The 24897-nt window shown below is 40.8% G+C and overlaps 1 protein-coding gene across 12 annotated transcripts in view; it reads left to right on the top strand.

The window, feature by feature from the left end:
• The window catches only part of LOC140209900 (ankyrin repeat and SAM domain-containing protein 1A-like), a 409914-nt gene that overhangs the window by 88889 nt on the left and 296128 nt on the right, over positions 1 to 24897 (top strand). For 9 of the 12 annotated variants that reach the window (XM_072278542.1, XM_072278543.1, XM_072278544.1 and 6 more), the window contains exon 4: positions 2721 to 2783. The exons of the other annotated variants lie outside the window; for them this stretch is intronic. In XM_072278542.1, coding sequence (XP_072134643.1) covers positions 2721 to 2783 — 63 coding nt within the window. The remainder of the gene's footprint in view (positions 1 to 2720; positions 2784 to 24897) is intronic. 12 annotated transcript variants of the gene reach the window in all.

Below are 24897 nucleotides of genomic sequence, written 5' to 3' on the forward strand. Positions count from 1 at the left end.
AATGAGATTAGCAGTGGACTCTCTAATGTGTTATACAGTTATCGCCTCGCTCTCATTCATCTTCTGTGCATGATTCACAAAAGAAAAGTTGCCATTTGATGACTTTACCATCTTACTGACATTTGCTATTACCTTCAACATAGATGCACTTCAGTCCCTTACTGCAAATATAACTGTTACTGATTCAGACCTCATTGATTTTGGGTGCAAACCTATCCACATTATTGATCCCTGGTGTTCGTGAACCTGACCCTGACTCTAGCTCCAGCTGCATTGATAGTTTACTAAATGCCTGTACTTGGCCTCAAATACAATCTGTCTCATTGGACACCACAGGAGAGGAATGTGCTAAATTTACCAGTGGTCCCAGTACAACATGCCCAACCTTAAGTATTCAGATAAGTCAATGTTAATGAGGACTTATCATGATTGGTTATAAAGTATTTCAATTCAATATAAAAATGTGTAATCTAGCAGTCTGAGTACTTAAAAGCGATCAGTAATTTACTGTGCACTACTTGTGGTCTATAATCAAAACACGGATTCTCATTGTTTTTTTGATGCCAAATGAAACTATGTACTGTCAGTTCCATTTTCTATCTTGATTAATTCAGAGAACTCTGGATCTTCTTACATTAATGGCTTTTACAAGCCTTTTTCTTGAAATTTGTAGTTTCATGCTGTCTCCCTACATGTATATAGTGTTTTCATTAGTTATTAATTCATTAATGTTTACCCTTGTCTCAGAAGCTTGTTTTGTGCATGGTGATCATATTTTGCAGCTGAATCTGAGATATTGGGTCATAGAGCAGCAAAGGAGCCAAAGTGGAAAATGCAGATAGCAGTATAGAAGGGTAGAAATATTAATCCCAAGCAAACATTTATAATTGGGATGCAGCTGATGGCATGCTTCTGAGTCCAGACTGCTGAACAGGGAGGAAATGCTCCAGCTCAAGCTAAGGTCATGTGCAGCTATAAAAAGCACATTTTTGCTGAAGTGCCAGTCAGTGTTTGGGATCAGATAAACCTGCAGGTGGAATGACCTTCTGGAGAAATGTCAAGAATGTTTTTTTCAAGATTCTGCAGACTCATCTGGGATGTGGTTTTGCCAGAGACAAATTCTATTCTAAAAACAAAAGGAACACAGGACAATGCAGACCACCTGGTGAGTGGTGATTTATGGATATCCTCATCTACTGCAGATGATAAAATCTCAATTTATGTATCTAGATGGCCTGAAGTGGACTGTGCTCAGTGTATCTATTTAAATAGAAATGATAACGAACAAATGTAATTAAGTTCTGCAGTTGTTCATAATGCTTTTAAAAATATCTTCGGCTGTGAAAACAGTATCTTATAGCTGTAATGCAAAATTAAATTTTAAGCCAATTGGATGAACTTCATTTTTTTCCTGTTTCTGATCGTTTAACAACTGATACCACTTTTGCAATCCAAAAGGTTTGGTATTATGGAAACATTGTGCTCAAATCAGTGTTAGTTCATACATTACCCAAGCAAGCTAAAATTATTTGTAGGAATCTTATTCACAACCTAAGCATTCTGGAATGAACAGTGTTGTGTCTGAAGCAGAATTAGGTTGGACAGAAAGATGGATTCCTTGATCGGTTATTGTCCACAGACTTGACTTCTGCATTTGAGGTAAAGCTTATGGGCAATTTGCAGATAAAAGTATAGTTTAATATTACCTTGCTATATATTAATTTTAGGCAATTTGAAGTCTCATCTGCTGTAAAACAAATTAAATACAACCCATCACTCATCTGCTGATACTTACTCTGATAGTGCAGCATGCTGATGACCTTGCCACACCGAGTGCTGTATATGCTCTGCATGCATGTGGCTTCCTTCACTTGCTCCTTTATCTTCTGTCGAAACATGCTTGTGCTACCATCTAAACTGAGGTTGGGATAAGAATTGAAAAAAACTTCTTTTTTGGCCATTTATGATAAATTTTTGGGCCTTCACTTTGGCTTGCTTGATTGGTACAAGTATGAGTACAAAAGTTTACAAATTTTCGTGGTTAATCCTGTGCATAGACAAGAAATACATTTTCCAGTATGGTGCACTTAATTAAAAGTTTGGGAGGATTTTAGCAGTAGTTTGAAATCAAGCTTTTCTGTCAACATGTGAGTGTTTCTGTCCAGACATTTGACATTGATTCTGGATGGGTAGAAAGCTTTATGATTTCATATGCAGCAGGGATGCTCAAGAAAGTAAGTCTGCCTGGTCTTCTGGGTATGTCCTGCAATCTGTCTTTTTTTTAAAAAATTATTTTAAATACTCAATTTTGTTGTAAAGGAAAAGATTAAAGGACAGCTATTAAGCCTTTATCGAGGAAGAAATTAAAAATTCTTGCATACCTCAGCATATTGAGTCAAGACCCAAGTGCTGAATTTGGAATCATGCTATTAGTACTTTGTACAGGAGCAGTGCACCTGGCTACTGAACACTAGGAGCAACTTTTCTGTATCTTTTTGTGCATCCTTAGCTTTGTATAATTTTGTTTTGGTTATAATATATTTTTACTTTATAAGAGAATTTAAAATTAAGTTTGAAATTAATTTAAATGCTCTGAGTACTTAAATTCTTTAAGATATTCACAACTGGTTGAAGTCATTGCATTTATCATAGTTCATTCATCTTTATTTTTCAGTATAACCTTATTTTTATCATTTTCATTTTTTTCTTTCCCCTCATAGAATGCTATTGAGTGCAAAGACCTCAAAAAGTATGGCCCTTTTGATCCTTATATCAATGCAAAGGTGTGTAGATTGATGTTATGGTTTCAGATCTTCTCTTACCCATATTTCAGTTCATCTTTCCTGTCATCTGTGTTAATGTCTCTGTTTTAAACCTATTGTTTCTTCTGTTCATGGTGTGTTTTGTTTTTGTCTGGTTTTGCTAGAGATGAGTATTTTCTGGGAGCATTGAGATGAAGTAATTCGAGTTCTTATTACATATCCTGAATTTTTACTTTGTATGCAAATACTACTTTTTAAAAGCACACTTAACAGATTGATATTACTTCTGCTTGCATGTACTAACAATTTTAGCATGCTGTTTGGTCATTAATAACATACTGAACCATGAGTCAAAAAGCAGGTTAACTCATAGCCAGCTGATAAAATATTTCACTGCTGCAGTGTGTAATAAAACCAGTAACTAATATTTAAGATTTATTTCTTGACAGCTAACATGCTATATTTTGTGTTACTTCTTTTTTCATGCATCTTCCATACATGATTTATTCCTTTATTCCTTCTGTCAAATGCCATATATTTGGTCCAAGGAATAAAGGTGTAAAATATTTTCTAAATGGGGAGCTAATTCAGGAATTGGAGGTGCAAAGAGACTTGGGAGTCCTGATGCAGCATTCCTTAAAGGTTAACTTGCAGTTGAGTCAGTCGAAACTAAGACATTCATTTTCAGAAGCGACAATATAAAAGTAAGGGTGTAATACTGAGGCTTTATAAAGTATTAGTGAAACTGCATTTGGAGATTGTGAGCATTTTTGGGCCCCTTATCTAAGGAAGAATGTGCTGGCATCGGAGTGGGTCCAGAAGAGGATCACAAGAATAATCTGAGGTCTGAAAGGATTAATGTATGAAGAATGTTTGATGGCTATGGGTCTGTAGTTGCTAGGGTTTAGAAGAAAGAGGGGGTATCAATTAAATATTGAAAGACCTACACAGAGTGGATGTGGGGAGAATTTCCCTGAGTAGATGAGTCTAGGAGGACCAGAGGTGGTGAATCTGCAGAATTCATTATCATAGACAGCTGTGGAAGCCAAATCATTGGGTATATTTAAAGCTGAAGTTGATAGGTTCTTTATTTGTTAGGACAACAAAGGTTACGTGGAGAAGGCAGAGGAGTGGGGTGGAGAGGGAAAATAAATCAGTCGCGATCAAATGGCAGAGCAGGCTCAGCAGGTAAAATGACTGAATTCTGTGTTTTGTTGTACGGTCTTATGAGAGAAGAATGGCTATTGTGTGCAATTACAAGTTGGAGAAAAAAGAACCTTTTGAAGAAAGTGGTTGAGTTGGAACTAAAGTAAGATTACATATTTCTCTTTTGGACCTCTTCCACAACTACAAATCCCATTTCCAGAAAAGTTGGGGTATTTTCCAAAATGCAATAAAAACAAAAATCTGTGATATGTCAATTCACGTGAACCTTTATTTAACTGACAAAAGTACAAAGAAAAGATTTTCAATAGTTTTGCTGACCAACTTAATTGTATTTTGTAAATATACACAAATTTAGAATTTGATGGCTGCAACACACTCAACAAAAGTTGGGACAGAGTTAAAACAAGATTGAAAATTGCACAGAATATTCAAGTAACACCGGTTTGGAAGTCTCCACATTAAGCAGGCTAATTGGTAGCAGGTGAGGTATCAGGACTGGGTATAAAAGTAGTGTCCATCAAAGGCTCAGTCTTTGCAAGCAAGGATGGGTCGTGGCTCACCCCTTTGTGCCAAAATTCGTGAGAGAATTGTTAATCAGTTCAAAAGGAACATTTCTCAACGCAAGATTGCAGAGAATTTAGGTCTTTCAACACCTACAGAACATAATATTGTGAAAAGATTCAAAGAATTCAGAGACATCTCAGTGCGTAAAGGGCAAGGTCGGAAACCACTGTTGAATGCGCGTGATCTTCGAGCCCTCAGGCGGCACTGCCTAAGAAACCGTCATGCTACTGTGACAACTATAGCCACCTGGGCTCGGGAATACTTCGGAAAACCATTGTCACTCAACACAGTCCGTCACTGCATCTAGAAATGCAACTTGAAACTGTATTACGCAAGGAGGAAGCCATACATCAACTCTATGCAGAAACGCCAGCGAGTCCTCTGGGCCCGAGCTCATCTCAGATGGACCGAAAGACTGTGGAACCGTGTGCTGTGGTCAGATGAGTCCACATTTCAACTAGTTTTCGGAAAAAAACCGGCGTCGAGTTCTCCGTGCCAAAGATGAAAACGACCATCCAGATTGATATCAGCAAAAGGTGCAGAAGCCAGCATCTGTGATGGTATGGGGGTGCATCAGTGCCCACGGCATGGGTGAGTTGCATGTATGTGAAGATACCATTGACTCTGAGGCATATATTAGGATTTTAGAGAGACATATGTTGCCATCAAGGAGACGTCTCTTCCCGGGACGTCCATGCTTATTTCAGCAGGACAATGCCAGACCACATTCTGCACGGGCTACAACAGCGTGGCTTTGTAGACACAGAGTGCGTGTGCTTGACTGGCCTGCTGCCAGTCCAGATCTATCTCCTATTGAAAATGTATGGCGCATCATGAAGAGGAGAATCAGACAACGGAGACCACGGACTGTTGAGCAGCTGAAGTCTTATATCAAGCAAGAATGGACAAAATTTCCAGTTGCAAATCTACTACAATTAGTATCCTCAGTTCCAAAACGATTAAAAAGTGTTATTAAAAGGAAAGGTGATGTAACACAATGGTAAACTTGCTTCTGTCCCAACTTTTGTTGAGTGTGTTGCAGCCATCAAATTCTAAATTTGTGCATGTTTACAAAATACGATTAAGTTGGTCAGTAAAACTATTGAAAATCTTTTCTTTGTACTTTTGTCAGTTAAATAAAGATTCACATGAATTAACATATCAGAGATTTTTGTTTTTATTGCATTTTGGAAAATATCCCAACTTTTCTGGAAATAGGGTTTGCGTTTTATCCATTGTGCTGCTTCTCTTCCGCTCCTCCAACAAATACAAATGACTAAGGAAGTCAGACTCTTATTGATAGTATGCAATGCAGGGAAATAGCTTAATTCATACGTATGTGATCATTTTCATTTAAAATTATAAATTCAAGTTGTCTACATTTGTAAAGGAAGCTGTGTAGTTTTATAATATTTTAATTACATTTTATTCTCCCACAAAGTCTTAGTGATGGTGGTGATGAAGTCTTGGTCGTAGTACTGTTTGAAATTGTAATTTCTACAGGTCATGGTCTAATTATCCTTCCACTTGTCACTGTTTCATAGGTATTTGATCAAAGTTTGTTTGGAGAAAAATTTATTTTTCATGGTACAAAGCACTGCAGTGTTTTGGATACCTTTGTGCTCCATATTACTTGCCCTGATATGTGCAATACTATATATATATATATATATATATATATATATATATAGTAAGTAGTAACATTGAGTAAGAGGGTATTTATTTAGTAACATTGAGTAAGAGGGTATTTATTTTTAGGCTGAAATTAGAACACAATGTGTTTCATATGATTAGAGCAAACTCAAAATTATTGTTACATTTTTTATGTATTTACCGTATGCAAAAATGCATAATCCCTAAAATATAGTAATTATTGATTTAATGGCATTTCGCTAAATTTTTGTGTCTGCGTGAGGACAATGTACTTAAAAGTTTTAAATTCTGATTGTTGGTTCCGTGCATTGATTATTGGCTTCAAATATATAAAATTATTCAAAAAATTCACAACTTTTACACGTATGCAACCTTAGTTTAAAAGAAAGAATAGCTGCCCATGGTTATATTCTTAGCATATTGAATTTGTATTGTCAAAAAGTCAGCATTTAGAATATTTGCACAAGCATTGTCTGGTATAAATATTGCTACTGAGGAAGCGCTGTGTACTACATATTGTCTTGCAGTTGTGAGGTGCTGTTTTTTTTCCTTTATTCTCTCGGGTACAAAGCCAGACACTATTTCACAACCAAAACGTCTATAGTCTAAGACAATAAGACCCATAAGATATCGGAGCAGCAGTAGGCCATTCGATCCATCGAGTCTGCTCTGCCATTCAATCATGTTTTCTCCCCCAACATGCTAAGTCTTTGGAAGCCTCCAGAGAAAATATTGAATATAACAGTATTGACTTTTAAAACTTCATTTTATAGTGAGTGGATATGGTTGCACTGAACAGATTCATTTCATGAAATCATTACAAGTTTTGAATGAAAGGAACATTCGCTATTTTTTTCTTGACAAAATAAATTCTAATTTATTCTTACTAGAAGCTCGAAGAGTCAAACTTATGCAGTTTGAAAAACCAGTGAAATTTCATGGATTTAGTGTTGGTTAGGAAAATATAAGATATTGGTGCATTGTCTTATGAAAATTGAACAATTTTTTGTATAACTGCAGTGATGATACTCAGATAACCAAGTCTGGACCATCAGCCTTTTGATAGTGAAGGTAAGTTAATAGACAAAATGGGCTTGTGGCAATGATGGAAATAGATAGTCATGGTCAGGGTGTGGATTTTTTTTTTAATTCCACCTCTTCAGAAATGGATTCAGTGATTGTTTAATTTGAATCTTAGATATGGGTTGAGCAGGATATCATTGGCTGAAAAGAACAACTAAAATTATTAGTGCCATTTCAAAATTTAAAACTGTCAACTTAAATCAGGAACCATGGTGCAGCTTTTTGAGTTGGAACAAATCATTCATTTTTCATTTAAATGTGGAGTTACTATCCAACATATTTTAATATGGCTACATTAGGTGATGATTTTTGAGGTATCAAAAGGCCTGGATTTTTCATATGGGTTCAGATATCTGGTGGAAGTCATTGTAGTTTATTGATTTAGAATTCACATCATGAACAGATGCAAACTCAGCTAGATGTGGACAATAAAATTTTTGATATGGGCATGTGGACGAGTGATAATTATCAGTAGGTATGCAATATTTAATAATTTAAAGTTGAGAATGTATCTTGTGCAATGCCGCGGTAGATTCACTTGGTTTCAAAACATGTCAGTGATGTGTTTCGCATGACAAAAATATAGATTATAAGAACTGTAAAGCAGTATAAAACTATACCTGATGCCTTAAGTAAATTAGGTTAAATCAACAGGTCATTTTTCTTTCAAAGATGAACTGCATTTTTTGGGAAACTGTAGCTTAATGAGATTTGTTTTGCGGTGGGAAGGTAATGGTCTAAATGCACTGGAAAGCATAAAGCAATGACAGATCCCTAAAAGTTCCCACAGGGCACTAATCCCAGTAGTAGCAAGGACCTCTTTTCTGATGTGTTGTGGAATTGAGATTCACTTTGAAGGAGTCCATATTGTCATCCAGGGCCAGTTGAGCAGTAAGAATTTTTAGAGTGCACATTGAGGAGGAGAAGTATTTAATTAACCTATGTAACATTGTACAAAGTGTGAAATGAATATCAGAACATTTAGGTCCATGTTGGACTTATAAACTTCTCAAAATGCTTTTATCTTGAAATTAGTTTATTTGATGGATTCATTTTTGATTTAAGAATCAGAGTTGACTACTAATTGTGACTTATTATGCCATTGAAAATTCACTTGCCCTTCATGCAAAAAATTGATAATAGAATAATTTGCAGTAACAGTAGCTCTCAATTCAGTGAACTTTTCCAATTTTAGTAGAGCAGGCAACAAAAACATTAGAAATTTACAACAAAGCAGGTGGCTATAAGATGGACAGCAGCGGTTCCCAAAGTGGGAGATATCGCTCTCTTGGGGACGGTGGGTGATAAAAATAATGGGCATGGTGCGGAGGGTGCTTGATAGCAAGGGGGCAGCTGAGGGATTACAGGCTTAACTAAAGAAGTTAATTAATTGCTTCCTGCATGCATGCAGAGCTCGTTGACTTTATTAACTTTGCCTCCAACTTTCACCCTGCCCTCAAGTTTACCTGGTCCATTTCCGACACCTCCCTCCCCTTTCTAGATCTTTCTGTCTCTGGAGACAGCTTATCCAGTGATGTCTACTATAAGCCTACTGACTCTCACAGCTATCTGGACTACTCCTCTTCTCACTCTGTCTCTTGCAAAAATGCCATCCCCTTCTCGCAATTCCTCCGTCTCCGCCGCATCTGCTCTCAGGATGAGGCTTTTCATTCTAGGACGAGGGAGGTGTCTTCCTTTTTTAAAGAAAGGGGTTTCCCTTCCTCCACTATCAACTCTGCTCTTAAACGCATCTCCCCCATTTCATGTACATCTGCTCTCACTCCATCCTCCCGCCACCCCACTAGGAATAGGGTTCCCCTGGTCCTCACCTACCACCCCACCAGCCTTCGGGTCCAACATATTAGTCTCCGTAACTTCCGCCACCTCCAACGGGATCCCACCACTAAGCACATCTTTCCATCCCCCCCCCTGCATTCCACAGGGATCGCTCCCTACGCGACTCCCTTGTCCATTCGTCCCCCCCATCCCTCCCCACTGATCTCCCTCCTGGCACTTATCCGTGTAAGCGGAACAAGTACTACACATGCCCTTACGCTTCCTCCCTTACCACCATTCAGGGCCCCAAACAGTCCTTCCAGCTGAGGCAACACTTCACCTGTGAGTCGACTGGGGTGATATACTGTGTCCGGTGCTCCCGATGTGGCCTTTTATATATTGGCGAGACCCGACGCAGACTGGGAGACCGCTTTGCTGAACACCTACGCTCTGTCCGCCGGAGAAAGCAGGATCTCCCAGTGGCCACACATTTTAATTCCACGTCCCATTCCCATTCTGACATGTCTATCCGTGGCCTCCTCTACTGTAAAGATGAAGCCACACTCAGGTTGGAGGAACAACACCTTATATTCTGTCTGGGTAGCCTCCAACCTGATGGCATGAACATCGACTTCTCTAACTTCCGCTAATGCCTCACCTCCCCCTTGTACCCCATCTGTTACTTATTTTTATACACACATTCTTTCTCTCACTCTCCTTTTTCTCCCTTTGTCCCTCTGAATATACCCCTTGCCTATCCTCTGGGTCCCCCACCCCCCCCGTCTTTCTTCCCGGACCTCCTGTCCCATGATCCTCTCGTATCGCTTTTGCCTATCACCTGTCCAGCTCTTGGCTCCATCCCTCCCCCTCCTGTCTTCTCTTATCATTTTGGATCTCCCCCTCCCCCTCCAACTTTCAAATCCCTTACTCACTCTTCCTTTAGTTAGTCCTGACGAAGGGTCTCGGCCTGAAACGTCGACTGCACCTCTTCCTAGAGATGCTGCCTGGCCTGCTGCGTTCACCAGCAACTTTTATGTGTGTTACCTAAGTTAATTCTTATAAGCTTTTGATCACAATTTCTCATAATTGATTACAATGATCATGTATTCACCCCACCGTTCTTAGAATTTGCTTTTCAACAACTATAACATGCTTCAAGCAACGTGACACTTCTGTATTTGGCATATCATGAGAAATCTGGACTGAAGAAAATCGTATTCTTTCTGGGCCTGGCCCGGGCATTGTTGCCATTCACTATAGTAGTACAATGTTTGCTGGTACAATTCCAGTGCTACATTTCCTGTGAATTAGGGTATGGAGTTCAATGCGTTAAAGTTCAAAATCTGCTCTTTCAAATGGTCTTGACTGCATTTCTCTAGCCCACAGCCCAAATGAAATATCGCTTCCCTACTTTACATAGCTTCAGGCAGAGTCAGGTTTTGCCTGAGCTATGATGATGTCATAACTTACCCGTTACTGATCGTAGTGCTTGAGGCTGGATAAACAATAGGTAATTACCTGGTCCTTAATCTATAAGAAAAGTGGCAGAAACAAAGTGCAGACAATGTAGTGAGGAGTATTTGAAATATTGATTTATTCCAGCACCAAGCAAAAGTTTTTTTGCGAATGAGGCAATGAAAATTTGATCAGAATACACTCTGATAAAGCAAACAAGAACTTGGCTTATTTTCAGTCACTTTGTGAAAGCTTTTGAGAAATGGAAAACTCTTCAAGACATGTTTGCCAGCACTTCACAACAAAACAGTCATGCTTTGCATGCTTCATAAAATATTTCATTGCTCATTGCTGAAATTGGAAAGCCCCATGCAATCGAAGAACTGATTCTGCCAGCAGTTCATTTTGCATAAGTCACCAGACAAAGTGATTAAAGTGATTCTGCTCAATGACCACTCTGTTCAAAGATGAGTAGATGAGATGTCTGGGAATGTGGAAGACACATTATGCAACAAACTTAGGACAACAGAATTTGCTCTGCATTTGTATGAGTTGACTTTGGCAGGCAATGAATCTTTGCTCCTTGGTTATATTCGCTTCATAAAAGAAGAAAGCATGGTTTAAGAGTTATTTTCCCTGTTTTCTTAACCTCAACATTGATGCCTGACTGCAGCTCTTTGGTTGTGCGTTACTATCTGGTACCTTGCTCAATCAACCATTCTTCATGAGTCTGATTAATATTCTGTCTCTGCATATGGTTAGTTATGTCATGCATCTACAATATACAATAGGAATGCAAGCTTTAATGAACAATATTTCCCCTTAAATCTAAAGTATTACATTTCATATTTGCTCCTTAAATATCATTTAGGACAACAGTGAAGTTAGTTTTATTCAAAGGATGTTGGGAAATATGTTCATTCTGATCTCTCCTGCAGACTAAAGTTGAGCTATGTGTTAAGCACAGATAACAGGAAACTAAATGGGTTCACTTATCACTTCGCTTTGAATATTGTTTCCTTTTTTTGGAAGACTCTAAGCAAAGGTCATATGAGTAAATGACTAAAAATACTTCTGGTTATAAAGAGGTTTGTGCTATGCAACATCTTTCAATACGTCAGAACTTTTTGTAGCCATTTAAGTACTTCAGAAGCCTATTTGCTTTTGCAGTGTACAAACTCTGTTAGCTAATCGGTGACAAAAAGTTCTCAGACCAGAATAAAAGCATTATCTGTTTTTCAGTGACAAGTATATTAGCTTGTGCAGGGGGCAAAATTTGCCAAGCGTTTCCCAAAATTGTATATTCATCATGGAGAGCAGATTGGTCTATTCAGTATCTAAAATGAAGGACAAGACCTTTAGCACTGCAATACTATTTCAGTATTGCTCTGTATTTAAAAGTATAAGTACTTATACTCTTACCTGTGTAAAAGTATATTACTTATAATATTACTTGTCCTCCATACTTGTGTACAGAGGGATTAACAACTTTTTGCATTTTATTTCATGCTTTTAAGTAAGAAATATTGTAGCACACTTAAATGAAAAGGCTGATGGGGGCCGCTGGAAAAAGTTAGTAACTGAAAGCAGGCTTGTCTAATTTAGCACTGAGTTGAAGATGAGACTCATGGTAGAACAGATCTGCGTCCCATTGAGAAAGAGGTCAGCAATTGTCCGGGTTCCAATGAACCTGCAAAATCATCTATCTCATTTAAATTAAGCACTCGTGAATAAGCTTATAATAAATCACTTGAATTTCATAGGAATTGTGTTTAGATTAGATTATGAAGACACGCAGTCCTCTTTTATTGTCATTTAGTAATGCATGCATTAAGAAATGATACAATAGTTCCTCCGGTGTGATATCACAAAACACAGGACAGACCAAGACTGAAAAAAACTAACAAAACCACATAATTATAACACATATTACAACAGTGCAACAATACCATAACTTGATGAAGAAGTCCATGAGCACAGTAAAAGTTCAAAGTCTGTCAAATGTCCCACATCTCACGCAGACGGGAGAAGGAAGAAAAATGCTCCCTGCCATACCCGATCACGGTCCGACTCTTTAAGTCATCCAAAAACTTCGAGCTCTGATCAGCTGTCCGAGTACTGAGCGCCATCTCTATCTGAGCGATTTGACCTCCACCTTGGTCGCCAGCAGCAGGCAAAACCGGGATTTTGAGGCCTTCCCTCCGAAAGATTCCCGACCACGCAGTAACGACAGCAGCGAACGAGCGTTTCAGAAATTTCGTCAGATGTTCCTCTGTGCTTTCACATCCGTCTCCATCAAATCAGAATTGCCCATGGCCCCTATTTAACGGATACGATATCATTTTTCACCGGAGGGCTGGGCACACGCGGCGCACTACTTTCTCTCCTCTCGCTGTGTATAGAGTTTGGCTGCCATGCAAAATCTATGCTGACTCCTCATAATCAGACTGTTGATGCAAGTGCTAGTAGATCCTGTCCCTCAGAATTTCCTCCAGTAACTTGCCCACAACTGATGCCAGGCTGACACGGGATCCCACCACTAAGCACATCTTCTCCCCCCCCCCCCCCAACTTTCCACAGGGATCGCTCCCTATGTGACTCCCTTGTCCATTCGTTTCACCCCCCCCCCCCCCATCATCCCTTCCCACCGATCTCCCTCCTGGCACTTACCCTTGTAAGTGGAACAAATGCTACACCTCCCCCTTCATTTCCTCCCTCACCACCATTCAGGGCCCCAGACAGTCCTTCCAGGTGAGGCGACACTTCACCTGTGAGTTGGCTGGGGTGATATACTGCGTCCAGTGCTCCCAATGTGGCCTTCAGTATATTGGCGAGACCCGACGCAGGCTGGGAGACTGTTTTGCTGAACACCTGCACTCTGTCTGCCAGAGAAAGCAGGATCTCCCAGTGGCCACACATTTTGATTCCACGTCCCATTCCCATTCTGATATGTCTATCTACGGCCTTCTCTACTGACAAGATGAAGCCACACTCAGGTTGGAGGAACAACACCCTATTTTCCGTCTGGGTAGCCTCCAACCTGATGGCATGAACATTGACTTCTCTAACTTCCGTTAATACCCCACCTCCCCTTAGTACCCATGGGTTATTTATTTATTTATTTATTTTTGTATAAAAAAACTCTCTCTCCCTTTTTTCTCCCTCTGTCCCTCTCACTATACTCCTTGCCCCATCCTCTGGGCTTCCCTCCCCCTTTCTTTCTCCCTAGGCCTCCCGTCCCATGATCCTCTCCCTTCTCCAGCCTCGTATCCCTTTTGCCAATCAATTTTCCAGCTCTTAGCTCAATCCCTTCCCCTCTTGTGTTCTCCTATCATTTCAGATCTCTCCCCCTCCACTTTCAAATCTCTTACTACCTCTTCTTTCAATTAGTCCTGACGAAGGGTCTCAGCCTGAAACGTCGACTGTACTTCTTCCTATAGATGCTGCCTGGCCTGCTGCATTCACCAGCATTGTTTGTGTGTGTTGCTTGAATTTCCAGCATCGGCAGATTTTCTTGTGTTTGTGTAATAGAAAATGTCCTTGATTTATGGCACACTCAATATGCCCTGTTCAGGTCCCACCTCTTCCAGAACTGGTCCCAGTCTCTCAGGAATCAAAAACCACCTCGCTTGCAACGCCTCTTCAATAGTGTACATCTGTGCTATTTTTGCATTCATTAATGATATAAGGTGAAATCTGGAGAAGACTATGAAGATCCCAATTTTAAATCTCCTTTGCATCTTTAAATCTGCCTGCAGGGCCTCATCTTTGTCTGCATATGTTATTGATGCTGTTATGGTCCACTGATTTTTTTTGGCTGTGCTCCTATCCCCTCCAGAATTTTCTGCAGTCACTAAATTATATCTTAACCTTAGCAGGAAGGCAATCCTGTAATCACTTCAACCACAGTCTTGTAATAATAGATCTCCTATAACAATTGCATTCTTGACTTTGCTCCTCTTTGTAAAGTTGGATTCCCACAGTGTTGAGTTCTTGGTTTTGATTACAGTCCCCAAAGGAATAATTTAACTCACAAATGAATATTAGTTACACAGCAAGATATTTTCATCGGATATTTAAAGTTTCTGTCCAGTGGTTAATTGTTCGATATCATGAGCCCCATGGTGGCCTTCTCCTTAAACATACAACTCATTAAGGATTAAGCCATAATGATGGACTATAGCAACAACAGCTAATGCTTGTGCTCTAGCTACGAGAGCTTATATGGGACAGCTGCTGAAGGTGTGATCAAGGCAGCAACAATTTTATCATTTAAGAAGCATTTGGATAGTTACATGTAGGGGTGGGGCTCAGAGGGATATTAGCTAAATACTGGAAATTGGGGTAGCTGGGTGGGGACTGTGGGTGACATAGACTTGTTGACCTGAAGGGGTTTTATCCATGCTGTATTATTCTGCATCACTGTTGTTATGGGGTGACGTCCCAACACCAACCAACCCCTGCAACACATTTCTCGGCACTGGCCTCCATTCTGAGAAGGCACCTTCAACCATCATCCCTTATTTTCTATCTCCGAGCCAATTTTGAATCCTGTTAACTACCTCTCTTTGGGTTCCATTGGACCAAACCTTCCAGACCAGTCTACCATGCGGGAACTTGATGAAGACCTTGCTGAAGTTCAATTTGAAGGTCCTGCATGATGCAGGTCAAATAGACAATATCCACTGCCGTAGTCTTATTTACCTTTTCAGTTACCTCTTCAAATAACCTCTGAGAGATTTGTCAAGCATAACTTTCCATGCAGACAAAACTATATTTAAATACAATTACTATAAAATTCAAGTGATATACGAGGGGTGATTGATAAGTTCGTGGCCTAAGGTAGAAGGAGATAAGTTATACAGCTCTCATTACATGCACATGCAGTTCAACTCTTTCAGTGATTATACAGAAAGTTTGAAGTTAATAACTCACCTCCTTCTACCTTAGGCCACGAACTTATCAATCACCCCTGATGCGTTATTAACCTCGTAACATAATCTTATTCTCTATCCCTTTGTTTAAACAAAATATTTTTAAAAAGTTTATCAGAACTTAGTCTACCGTGGCCCTCTTTCTCTCTGTGATTCTCATCTTCACCCAGAGCCTAATTGAACAAGTCTGCTTTCAGGTACTAACTTTCTCAATGCTACCCATCAGCCTTACATTTATTTTAAGTGTGCTGCAATATTTTCTACTTAAAAGCATCAAGTCAAATGCACATGTTGTCAATCATCACAAACACGGGACGAGGTTTTAAAATTTTTAGCAACCACAGCCTGGGGACAATTTAGAGCAATTTTGCAGTGTTGAAGGTTTTGGCCCTTAAGATATTGAAGCAGACCAATCTGCTGCCCAAGATGAACATGGTATGATTTTGGGAAGCATCTGGGATTTGGGGGAGATAAATATTAAGCAAAAGGGGAAAGCCAAAGGTTGAAATAGTTCAAAAGATTTCTGAAAAAATTAGAATCACAATTTGGCAGGGAATGCTAATTGAAGAATGAGAGGCCTTTGCAATGGAGATGTCTCAGCAACAATCAAATGTTATACTTGTAGGAAGAAGGTTCGGAAATTTAAATCAGTGCTTCCAAAATGTCTAAAAAAAAAATGATTGAAATCGAACAGGATGAGTACATTTGGAGTATTGTGTGCAGTTTTCATCACCTATCTGCAAGAAAGATGTAAATAAGTGTAAGGGGGTTTCGATTTTTATGTTACTGCGGAGGCCAATTAAAATGGCGTTTTTGTTATGTCAATCTGGGGAATGCAGCTTTGTTGTGTTTTAGAGGGTGATAAGAGGGTGCTATTAACCAATTGGGATAGTTGTTATGGTTTTGGTGTATTTGAAGATACTGTTTGCGAGGGGGTTTGGGGGCAGAAGGCGGGAGAGCGAGACAGAGGATGGACCAGGCGCTGTGAGTCCGCTAACGGGGTCGGACCCCGAGCGGGACGTTCGGCGAGGAGAGGAGACGGAGACGGACTCGTATGGAGCGTCTGGTCGACCACCGTTGTTGGTCCCAGGCGGCCGGTTGAGGTGGTCCGAGGGGGTCGCAGGGTGACGAAGAAGGTCCTTGAGCTCCAATGGTTTTTGTGCACGAAGAGATTGAACTTTGATAAGTGTGGCACCTTTTATTTTCCTTTTATATTTTATTCTCTTTTAATTATATAGTTCCAGTAATATCTATAAACTGTAAATCATTTAATTGCGTCTGGTGTATTGTCTGTTATTTGGGCGGGGTGGGGTACCTCACACAGCATCCACACAAACGAATTATCCAGTTTGGCGGGGCCGAGGCTGTTTCCCTAGACGACAGCGAGCCGAGCGACCCTGAGAGTGGCCAGGGGGGGCTACATTGTGGGGGCTTTGTCCGGGATGCTTGAGTCTGTTGGTATGCTGTGTGAGTGCCCTGTTTAAATCTGTAATGTGTGTCTCTGTGGGTTATTTGCTGTTGATTGCTGTATGCGTTGTGGGTGCGGTCTTTGTTCGAGTTCAGACTAGCATTGACGAGTTAGAGGTGGCACTCGGGGCTGTCCATGCAGTTGGGAGAGAGAGGAAAGAGTGGTCTGATTTGGAGGTAGAGTCTGCGAACAAATGTTCTAGCTCTGGCAGGCTCCGCCTGGCACTGGGGATAGTGTCCACCCCAGGAGGGGCGGAGGCGCGTGAGACGTGGGCGGAGTGGATTTCTCAGTTGTTAGATGAGTGGCAGTGCTTGGTTGCGGGAGAGCGACAGGGATTGGTTGAAAGTTTGAGTAGGTGGGCTGGTGACGGTGTTAGAGCTGTCAGGTTCACTTACACCGTAGTGACAGCTCTCAGTTATTTGAAAGAGGGGGGGAAAGTTTTCAGTGTGTCTTCTCTGGCGAGGAGGGCGGCTAAATTGCTTGTAGTACCAGGGGGATCATTTCAGGGGATCAGTTGTTCAGCTGATCAGAGAGGTGTCGGGCCCAGTGGGCTTCGGGTCTCTGGGGAAGCACGTTCCCAGCAACATACCAATGAACTTCTGAAAGGAAAAGACCCTATTCCTGAAGGCTTAGAGGGGCCATGCCCCAGGGTGTCGCTATGGATAGAGGAAGCGATGCTAAAGCTATCCTCGACCCCGGGGCACAGATCAAGTTGTTGTACAGTTCGTTTTACAACCGGTGTCTGAAGCATTTATCCTTGACAACCGCAAGGGCACCGGAGACTTTGGGTACTAGTGGCAGTAGTTATCCAGAAGACGATGATTGGTTAATGACCCTGGAGTTCATGGGGGCATTGTCTGGGCACCCAGTGTGTCGAGTTGCTTCTGAGGACGTGTGTAGCAGCCTTGAGCCAGTACCGAATTTAAACGAGACCCGGCGGTGGTACAGCTTGGGGAAAGTAGCTGAGGGTGAGACCCTCTTAGTAGGTGCTCCGAACCACCACGAGGGAGGGGAGTTGACCGCTGAAGACACCTCAGTGAGAGAGAGGTCACGGCAACTGGACGCTAGCGGCGTGGAAGATGAAGGCAGCGTGTGTGGGGATGATGCGACGTGGTTTAATGTGCTGCATCTGAGGGGTGGATGTTGCCAGATCCTGAGGAGTGCGGCTGTTGAGCCGAAGATGGCCTTTACTAGTTCCCTAGGATTCTTCCAATCCGGAAAGATGCCCAAGGGCATATCCGGAGCCCCTGCATCCTTCCTGCGGGGCAGGAGGAAGACCATGGGGGAAGTGAAGGTGTGTGGAGTTTTGACGTATGTGGATGACCGCCTAGAGCTTGGACTCGCCTGGGGGGACTATGAGGCGAGGCGAGTGGCTGATCCCGGGCGACCGAAGCGAAGTGTCAAATGTGGAGGAGTTTTTGGCCGGAGGAGTTTGGTGCAATGTGAGGAAAATGACCCGACATACCAGTTGAACTTCCTGGTGTTCGGACAGACGGTGGTGGACCGGGGGATGGAAACCCAGGTCGTCAATCTGAATGAGACACAGGGAAGAGAGGGGATTTGCACCGCACTGCGGTCATATACTGACGAATTAATCCAGCGAGAAGAAACAATGACCCACCTTCGAAGGGATCAGCAGAAACTCAAGACGTCCATTCAGAACAGATTGGAAGATTTACAAGTTGGGGAAGATCAAGGAAGTGTTCTGACTAAGGTCAACAGAAAACCGAGAGCCCAGGGAGGGGAGTTTGACTACACTCCCAAGGAGGTAAAGAAATGGAGGACAGATCTCGAAAAAGGGAGGCGGACGCTTGAAAGGAACCTGAAGATGACTATCGCGAGTTTAAATGAAGTGGAAAAACTGAAAGTTGACCTGGAAGACGCCCTCAGGAAGAAACAACCGGAGGCTGAACATCCTTTAACTGCTGCTTTTCAGGTCAGGGTGGAAGAAGCTGGTGGGGTAACTGCGTCCCAGATTGAGATGGCCAGGAACCCTGAGTCAGAACTGCTGAGGCTGTGGCGAGAGTTGAAGGAGTCCCCGAAGAAGCTGACGTCTCGACTGCAGGAGGCTGAAGGGGTAGCCCCGGCTAAATGTTCCAGTTTGGAGAAACTTAACCAGCAGCTATCGATCGAGGGAATGAGGAAGGATACGGATTCGAAGGATGATGTGCTGCACATGTGGAACATGCTGCCTTTCGCTAAATTCCCCGTGATTGAGGAAGAGACCTTTGGCCCTTCTCCCACTGAGTCAGGTGTAGTGGGGAGGGCTAGCTGTGGGCAGTCTGAGTTGCGGCAGGATTGGGAAGGAGGAGAGGCGGGGCCCTGGACACGGGACTGGGGGCTCCGAGCTGTAGTGGTGGCCTGAGTGAGAGAGGAGTTGGCAAGCAGGCCCGAGGTATCCCTAGTAGTATCTGAGCCTTTTGGGTTTAGGTGATGGGGTACGGAGGTCTCAGAGGGTTAAGAAGCTCCCAGATAGGTTGGCCTATTTAGCGCCCGTGGGACAGGAGTAAGGTCCACTGTTTGGGGAGCACTGTCACTGTGTGTATCTGTGTATGTGTGTGTTGTGTGTCTGTAGGACTGGGTGGCGAGTTATTTAGAAGTCATGAGGACATGACTTTATTTGGTGGGGGGAGAGTGTAAGGGGGTTTCGATTTTTACGTTACTGCGGAGGCCAATTAAAATGGCGTTTTTGTTATGTCAATCTGGGGAATGCAGCTTTGTTGTGCTTTAACGCTGAGAAAGTTTGCGCTAGCAGCTTATTGTGGTTTAGAGGGTGATAAGAAGGTGCTATTAACCAATTGGGATAGTTGTTATGGTTTTGGTGTATTTGAAGATACTGTTTGCGAGGGGATTTGGGGGCAGAAGGCGGGAGAGCGAGACAGAGGATGGACCAGGTGCTGTGAGTCCGCTAACGGGGTCGGACCCCGAGCGGGACGTTCGGCGAGGAGAGGAGACGGAGACGGACTCGTATGGAGCGTCTGGTCGACCACCGTTGTTGGTCCCAGGCGGCCGGTCGAGGTGGTCCGAGGGGGTCGCAGGGTGAAGAAGAAGGTCCTTGAGCTCCAATGGTTTTTGTGCACGAAGAGATTGAACTTTGATAAGTGTGGCGCCTTTTATTTTCCTTTTATATTTTATTCTCTTTTAATTATATAGTTCCAGTAATAGCTATAAACTGTAAATCATTTAATTGCGTCTGGTGTATTGTCTGTTATTTGGGCGGGGTGGGGTACCTCACACAGCATCCACACAAACGAATTATCCAGTTTGGCGGGGCCGAGGCTGTTTCCCTAGACGACAGCGAGCCGGGCGACCCTGAGAGTGGCCGGGGGGCTACATAAGTTTGAACGAGTATAGAGAAAAGTTACAAGTATTTTGCTGTGTCTGGAGAACCTGAGTTATAAGAAAAGATTGAGTAGGTTAGGACTTTATTCCTAGGAATGTAGAAAATTAGAGGAGATTTGACAGAGGTATACAAAATTGAAGGGGTATAGATAGGATAAATGCAAGCAGGCTGTTACCACTGAGGATCGGTGGAACTCCAACCAGAGGTCATGGGGTAGGGGTGAAAGGTGAAAAGTTTAAGGGGAACATGAGAGAAAACTTCTTCACTCAGAGGGTTGTGAGAATGTGGAATGAGCTACCAGCGCAAGTGGTGCATGCGAGTTCAATTTCAACATTTGAGATTAGTTTGGATAGGTGGATGGATGGCAGGGGTGTGGAGGGCTGTGGTCCTGGTGCAGGTTGTTGGGAGAAGGCTGTTTAAATGGTTTGGCACAGACTAGGTGGGCTAAAGGGCCTGTTTTTGTGCTATAAGTTTCTATGACTATGACACTACATATGATACATGTCAACCTGTGGGCACAAGGGAGAATCTGAATGGTTAAAGAAAATTCAGTGTTAAGTAAAAAGGAGGACTGGCATCGAAATTATTTTAAAAATAATTCTTTTGGCATGTGATCAGAAAGTGTGTTGAAAAAGATTGTGAAGCTTGTGAAGCCACCCTGAGCCCATAAATTAGATGGGGGGGGGTATGGATGTGCACCCTGAGTAGTTTTTGATCAGTTTTCACTAAAAAAAAATCTGACGTCTCAATATATGATGTATTTCAGAATTTGGATGGACTCAATATTAAGGCAGTACTCGCTGTACTTAGTGGTAAAACTTTTCTGAACCAGGTGAAATGTTTCCTGGACTGCCAAGGGAAGTAATAGAAATCTTGTCCTTGATCTTCGAAATGTTATGGATTTGGTAAACATTTAGTTAGGTCTCTGATGCCTTGATATCATAATCCTTTGTTAATTGCACATGCAGCTCACCAATTTAAAAAATACTATGTACATGCAGTACAGTGCATGAATTATAAACCTACTTATGACCTTGTGTATGCTGGTCTGGTTCTGTATAAAGCATTTTCCCCCTAATTCTTCATTTTTATGTCTCCCAGTCGTTTTAGCATTTTCATTTCCATGACAGTGCTAACTCTGTCCAAGGAGCAGAAAGCTGCAAATGCAGCACCCTTATTCAATAAAAGGGGGTGTCAAAAAATGATAGAAATGGACAGATGGATAATTTATTTTAATGTTGGGAAAATGAGCTGTTACATTTAAGAAGAAACAGTATGAATGAGAGAGCACAGTTCTGAAACAGAGACCTGGGGATGTATGTACATTGCTCATTGAAAATGTAGCTCAGGTTGAGAAAGTGGTTTAAAAAGCATACAGGATCTCAGTTCACAAAGGTACGAAAGTCATTGACCTTTAAGGAACACTGGTTTGGAGTATTTTAACCGCTACCCCTGTCTCAGGAAGGTGTAACTATTTCAATGAGAATGCAGAAAGGATTTCTTAAAATGCTTTCAGAGGCAAAACTTTAGTTACATAGTTACTGGTTGATGTTGGTGTTCTTCGTAGAAGAGGAGATTATGCTGGAATCTGATAGGCGTTTACAATAATCAAGGGTATCAACCAAGTAAATAGAAAATATTTCTGTCGATGGAAGAATTGAGAACCAAGGAAACTATAATGAAGATTGGCAAAAGAGCCAAAACTGACTGAATGGGGTTTAGCATGCATTGCCAAGGAAGAGGGCTTCTGAAGGGAATAGGATAATTATAATTAAACTTTTAAAATATATATGTACTGTAATTCATATTTTTTATTTCATAACATATGCCAGTAATACTAGACCTGATTCTGATATGAAAATGAACAATTTGCATGCTTTTGCGGAGAGAACGTAGGAGTGGCATTGCTGTTACTTGACTCTGTTATGGATTTTAAGGGCCAAATGGCTGTATTTGAATATGGGGTGGATTTCTGGGTTGAGTAGTGTCAAATGAAAGTTACTGGTTATTCATTGGCTGCAATGAATTGGACTCACTGTAATATTATTGGAATTTATTTACAATGGCAGTATAGTAATATTAACCAAGGGTATTGATACATTTAATCAGAATGCTGTGTTCAAACTAAATTATGAAAAGATTCAAGCAGATGTCTGTTTAAAAATATTTTCAAGGATCTAAGGATGTGCAAGCTGGAAATGAAACAGAAGATCAGTAGGATAAGAATCGAGAGCAAACATTTCAACAAATGTGCATTAAGCTTCATGAAATGCATTAAGTTTTATATATGACTGACTTAAGATATTGTGCAGTAATGTAAGCCTCCAAAGTTTAAGGTTTAATTTTGTTATTGGGTCCTTTCAGCAGTACTTACATTGAAGGTGCTTAAAGGGAAGTTTTTCTAAGTGACTGTAATGGTGGCATAGTGGTCACGTTACTGGACAAATGACCCTGTGGCCTTGACTAACAATCAAGCAATGAGAGTTAAATCCTACCATTCCTATTTTTGTAATGATAACCACAAAGTTCTTGCATTGTCATAAAATCTTGTTTCCTTGTGTCAGTCAAGAAGGGAAAACAGTCATCTTTATCTGTGACTCCAGACACATGGCTGTCTTAGAAGTTGTCCTCTGAAGTGACCTAGAAACCAATTATGGGCAGACAGTAAAGAGTAATCTTGTTAGTACTGTCACAGTAAGAAGTAATAAATTAAAACAAGGAAATTTGTGAAAGGCACATTTAAACTTTTATTTGAAAATTGAGAACTGAATCTTCATAAATTGGAGCTTTGGCACTGCTATATTTTATATCTGGGGATACGGTGGCTGTGCATCTTTGCTGTTTTACATCCTAAGAGGATATCTTTGCGGTAATGTCACTTGCACATGGGAAGTTTGGGAGAAAGCTGGGATGAAGTAAGCCTTAACCGTCCTTTGTATTTTAGAAAAAAACAATAAATATATTTTCCTTATTTACAGGATAGGTTTTCATTGCTGAAATTCACGAATGCACTTACCTGTATTAATGCAGTAGCCTGTATTAAAATGCCAAAGAATTTTCTCTGTTATTATTAGCACTATAATTTTATTTAGTTTGGAAATATAGTGGATTCCGGTTAACTGGGACACGTCAGGACTACAACATTTGACCCAATTAGACGGCTGCCCCAATTAGCCAGTTTCATAGAAATCATTAAAAAAAAAACTACATTTAACTGAGTAATAAAATATGTATTTAAATGAAATAAAGAACATATTAGAACACTAACAACACCTCTTCAGTACTACAAAATTGTATTAGTTCCTAATGGTTATCAACAGAGGAATTCATCTGCACTCATCTGTAGTGTTCCTTTGACTGTAAGTGAACAAAATCAGTGCAGACACCGAGTGCAGATAATGAAATGCCTTCATACAATGCTTTAGACAACTACATCCTCCAAATATTCATTTTCATTGTAACATTCAAGATGATTATTGATACCTTCAAATTCTTCATAATACTTGAAACCACAGTGAGCAAAACAGTTCTAAGTTGTCTCACTGCTGGTATCTCACTGACTATTAGTGACAAAAATCATTGCTTTTTAAATATAAACACGCATAACTGATGCTCTCTGAACACGCTGTCGTGTCTATTGGCCTCGGAACTGATACTAGTTAGAAACTGCTCGGCAATAGTCTCCTGCTCCGATTAAGCAGCATAGTGTTCCAAATAAATGAACGTAATCCCGGCTGTTTTCTTGATTAATTTTTGTTCTTTAAGAGTTGTCCCAAAGAAACAGCTGCCCCGATTAACTGATAACCCAATTAATCAAAATCAACTGTAGTGTAATTATGAAATTGTTATTTAATTAATTTTGGTATGTAAATATCACCTACTGAAGTTAGAGGAAGTGCTTTCAGAAGCTGCACAAAAATCTCAGGTTGAACAGAGGAGTTAACAGTGAAGTTGTAGGCTTCATTGAAATCTTTCTTCTGTAGATTGCGAGGAGATTTGATGGAGGTATACAGAATTATGAGGGTATAGATAGAGTAAATGCAAACAGGCTTTTTCCATTGAGGTTGGGTGTGATTGCAGTCAGAAGTCATAGGTTAAGGGTGAAAGGTGAAAAGTTCAAGGGAAACCTGCACTCAGAGGGTCGTGAGCATGTGGAATGGGGTGCATGTGAGCTGGATTTCAGTGATTAACAGAAGCTTGGATAGGTAGATGGATGTAGGGGCCCTGGTACAGCTCGATGGGAGCAGGCAGTTTAAAATGGTTTTGACATGAACTAGATAGGTCAAGAGGCCTGTTTCTGTGTTGTACTTTTCTATGACTCTATCTAAATTGTTGTAGCATTGTAAATCTGCTTTGCTTGATTTTGTAAATTGTTGATACTATACAAAGATTTTTCCTGTAACAATATTCATGTATGTATGTTGTGAGTGTGTGTATTTGTATATATGTGTATATGAATATGTGTATGTATATATACATATATATTTTATCTATGTGTATATAAATGTGATTATTTGTGTTTGCATTTTCCTTTCTGTATGACTGGTTTGTAAATAACTTACAGTGCTCATTTACAGTATAAATTTTGATAAATTTTATCATGATTTGAGAATGTTTAATTGAAGTGCTAATAATATCTTCTGTAATGTTGTTAGCAATATTCTGTGAAATAAGCTATTTTATTTTAAAACA

This window comes from Mobula birostris, chromosome 14 (genome assembly GCF_030028105.1).
Source record: "Mobula birostris isolate sMobBir1 chromosome 14, sMobBir1.hap1, whole genome shotgun sequence".
Lineage (NCBI taxonomy): Eukaryota > Metazoa > Chordata > Chondrichthyes > Myliobatiformes > Myliobatidae > Mobula > Mobula birostris.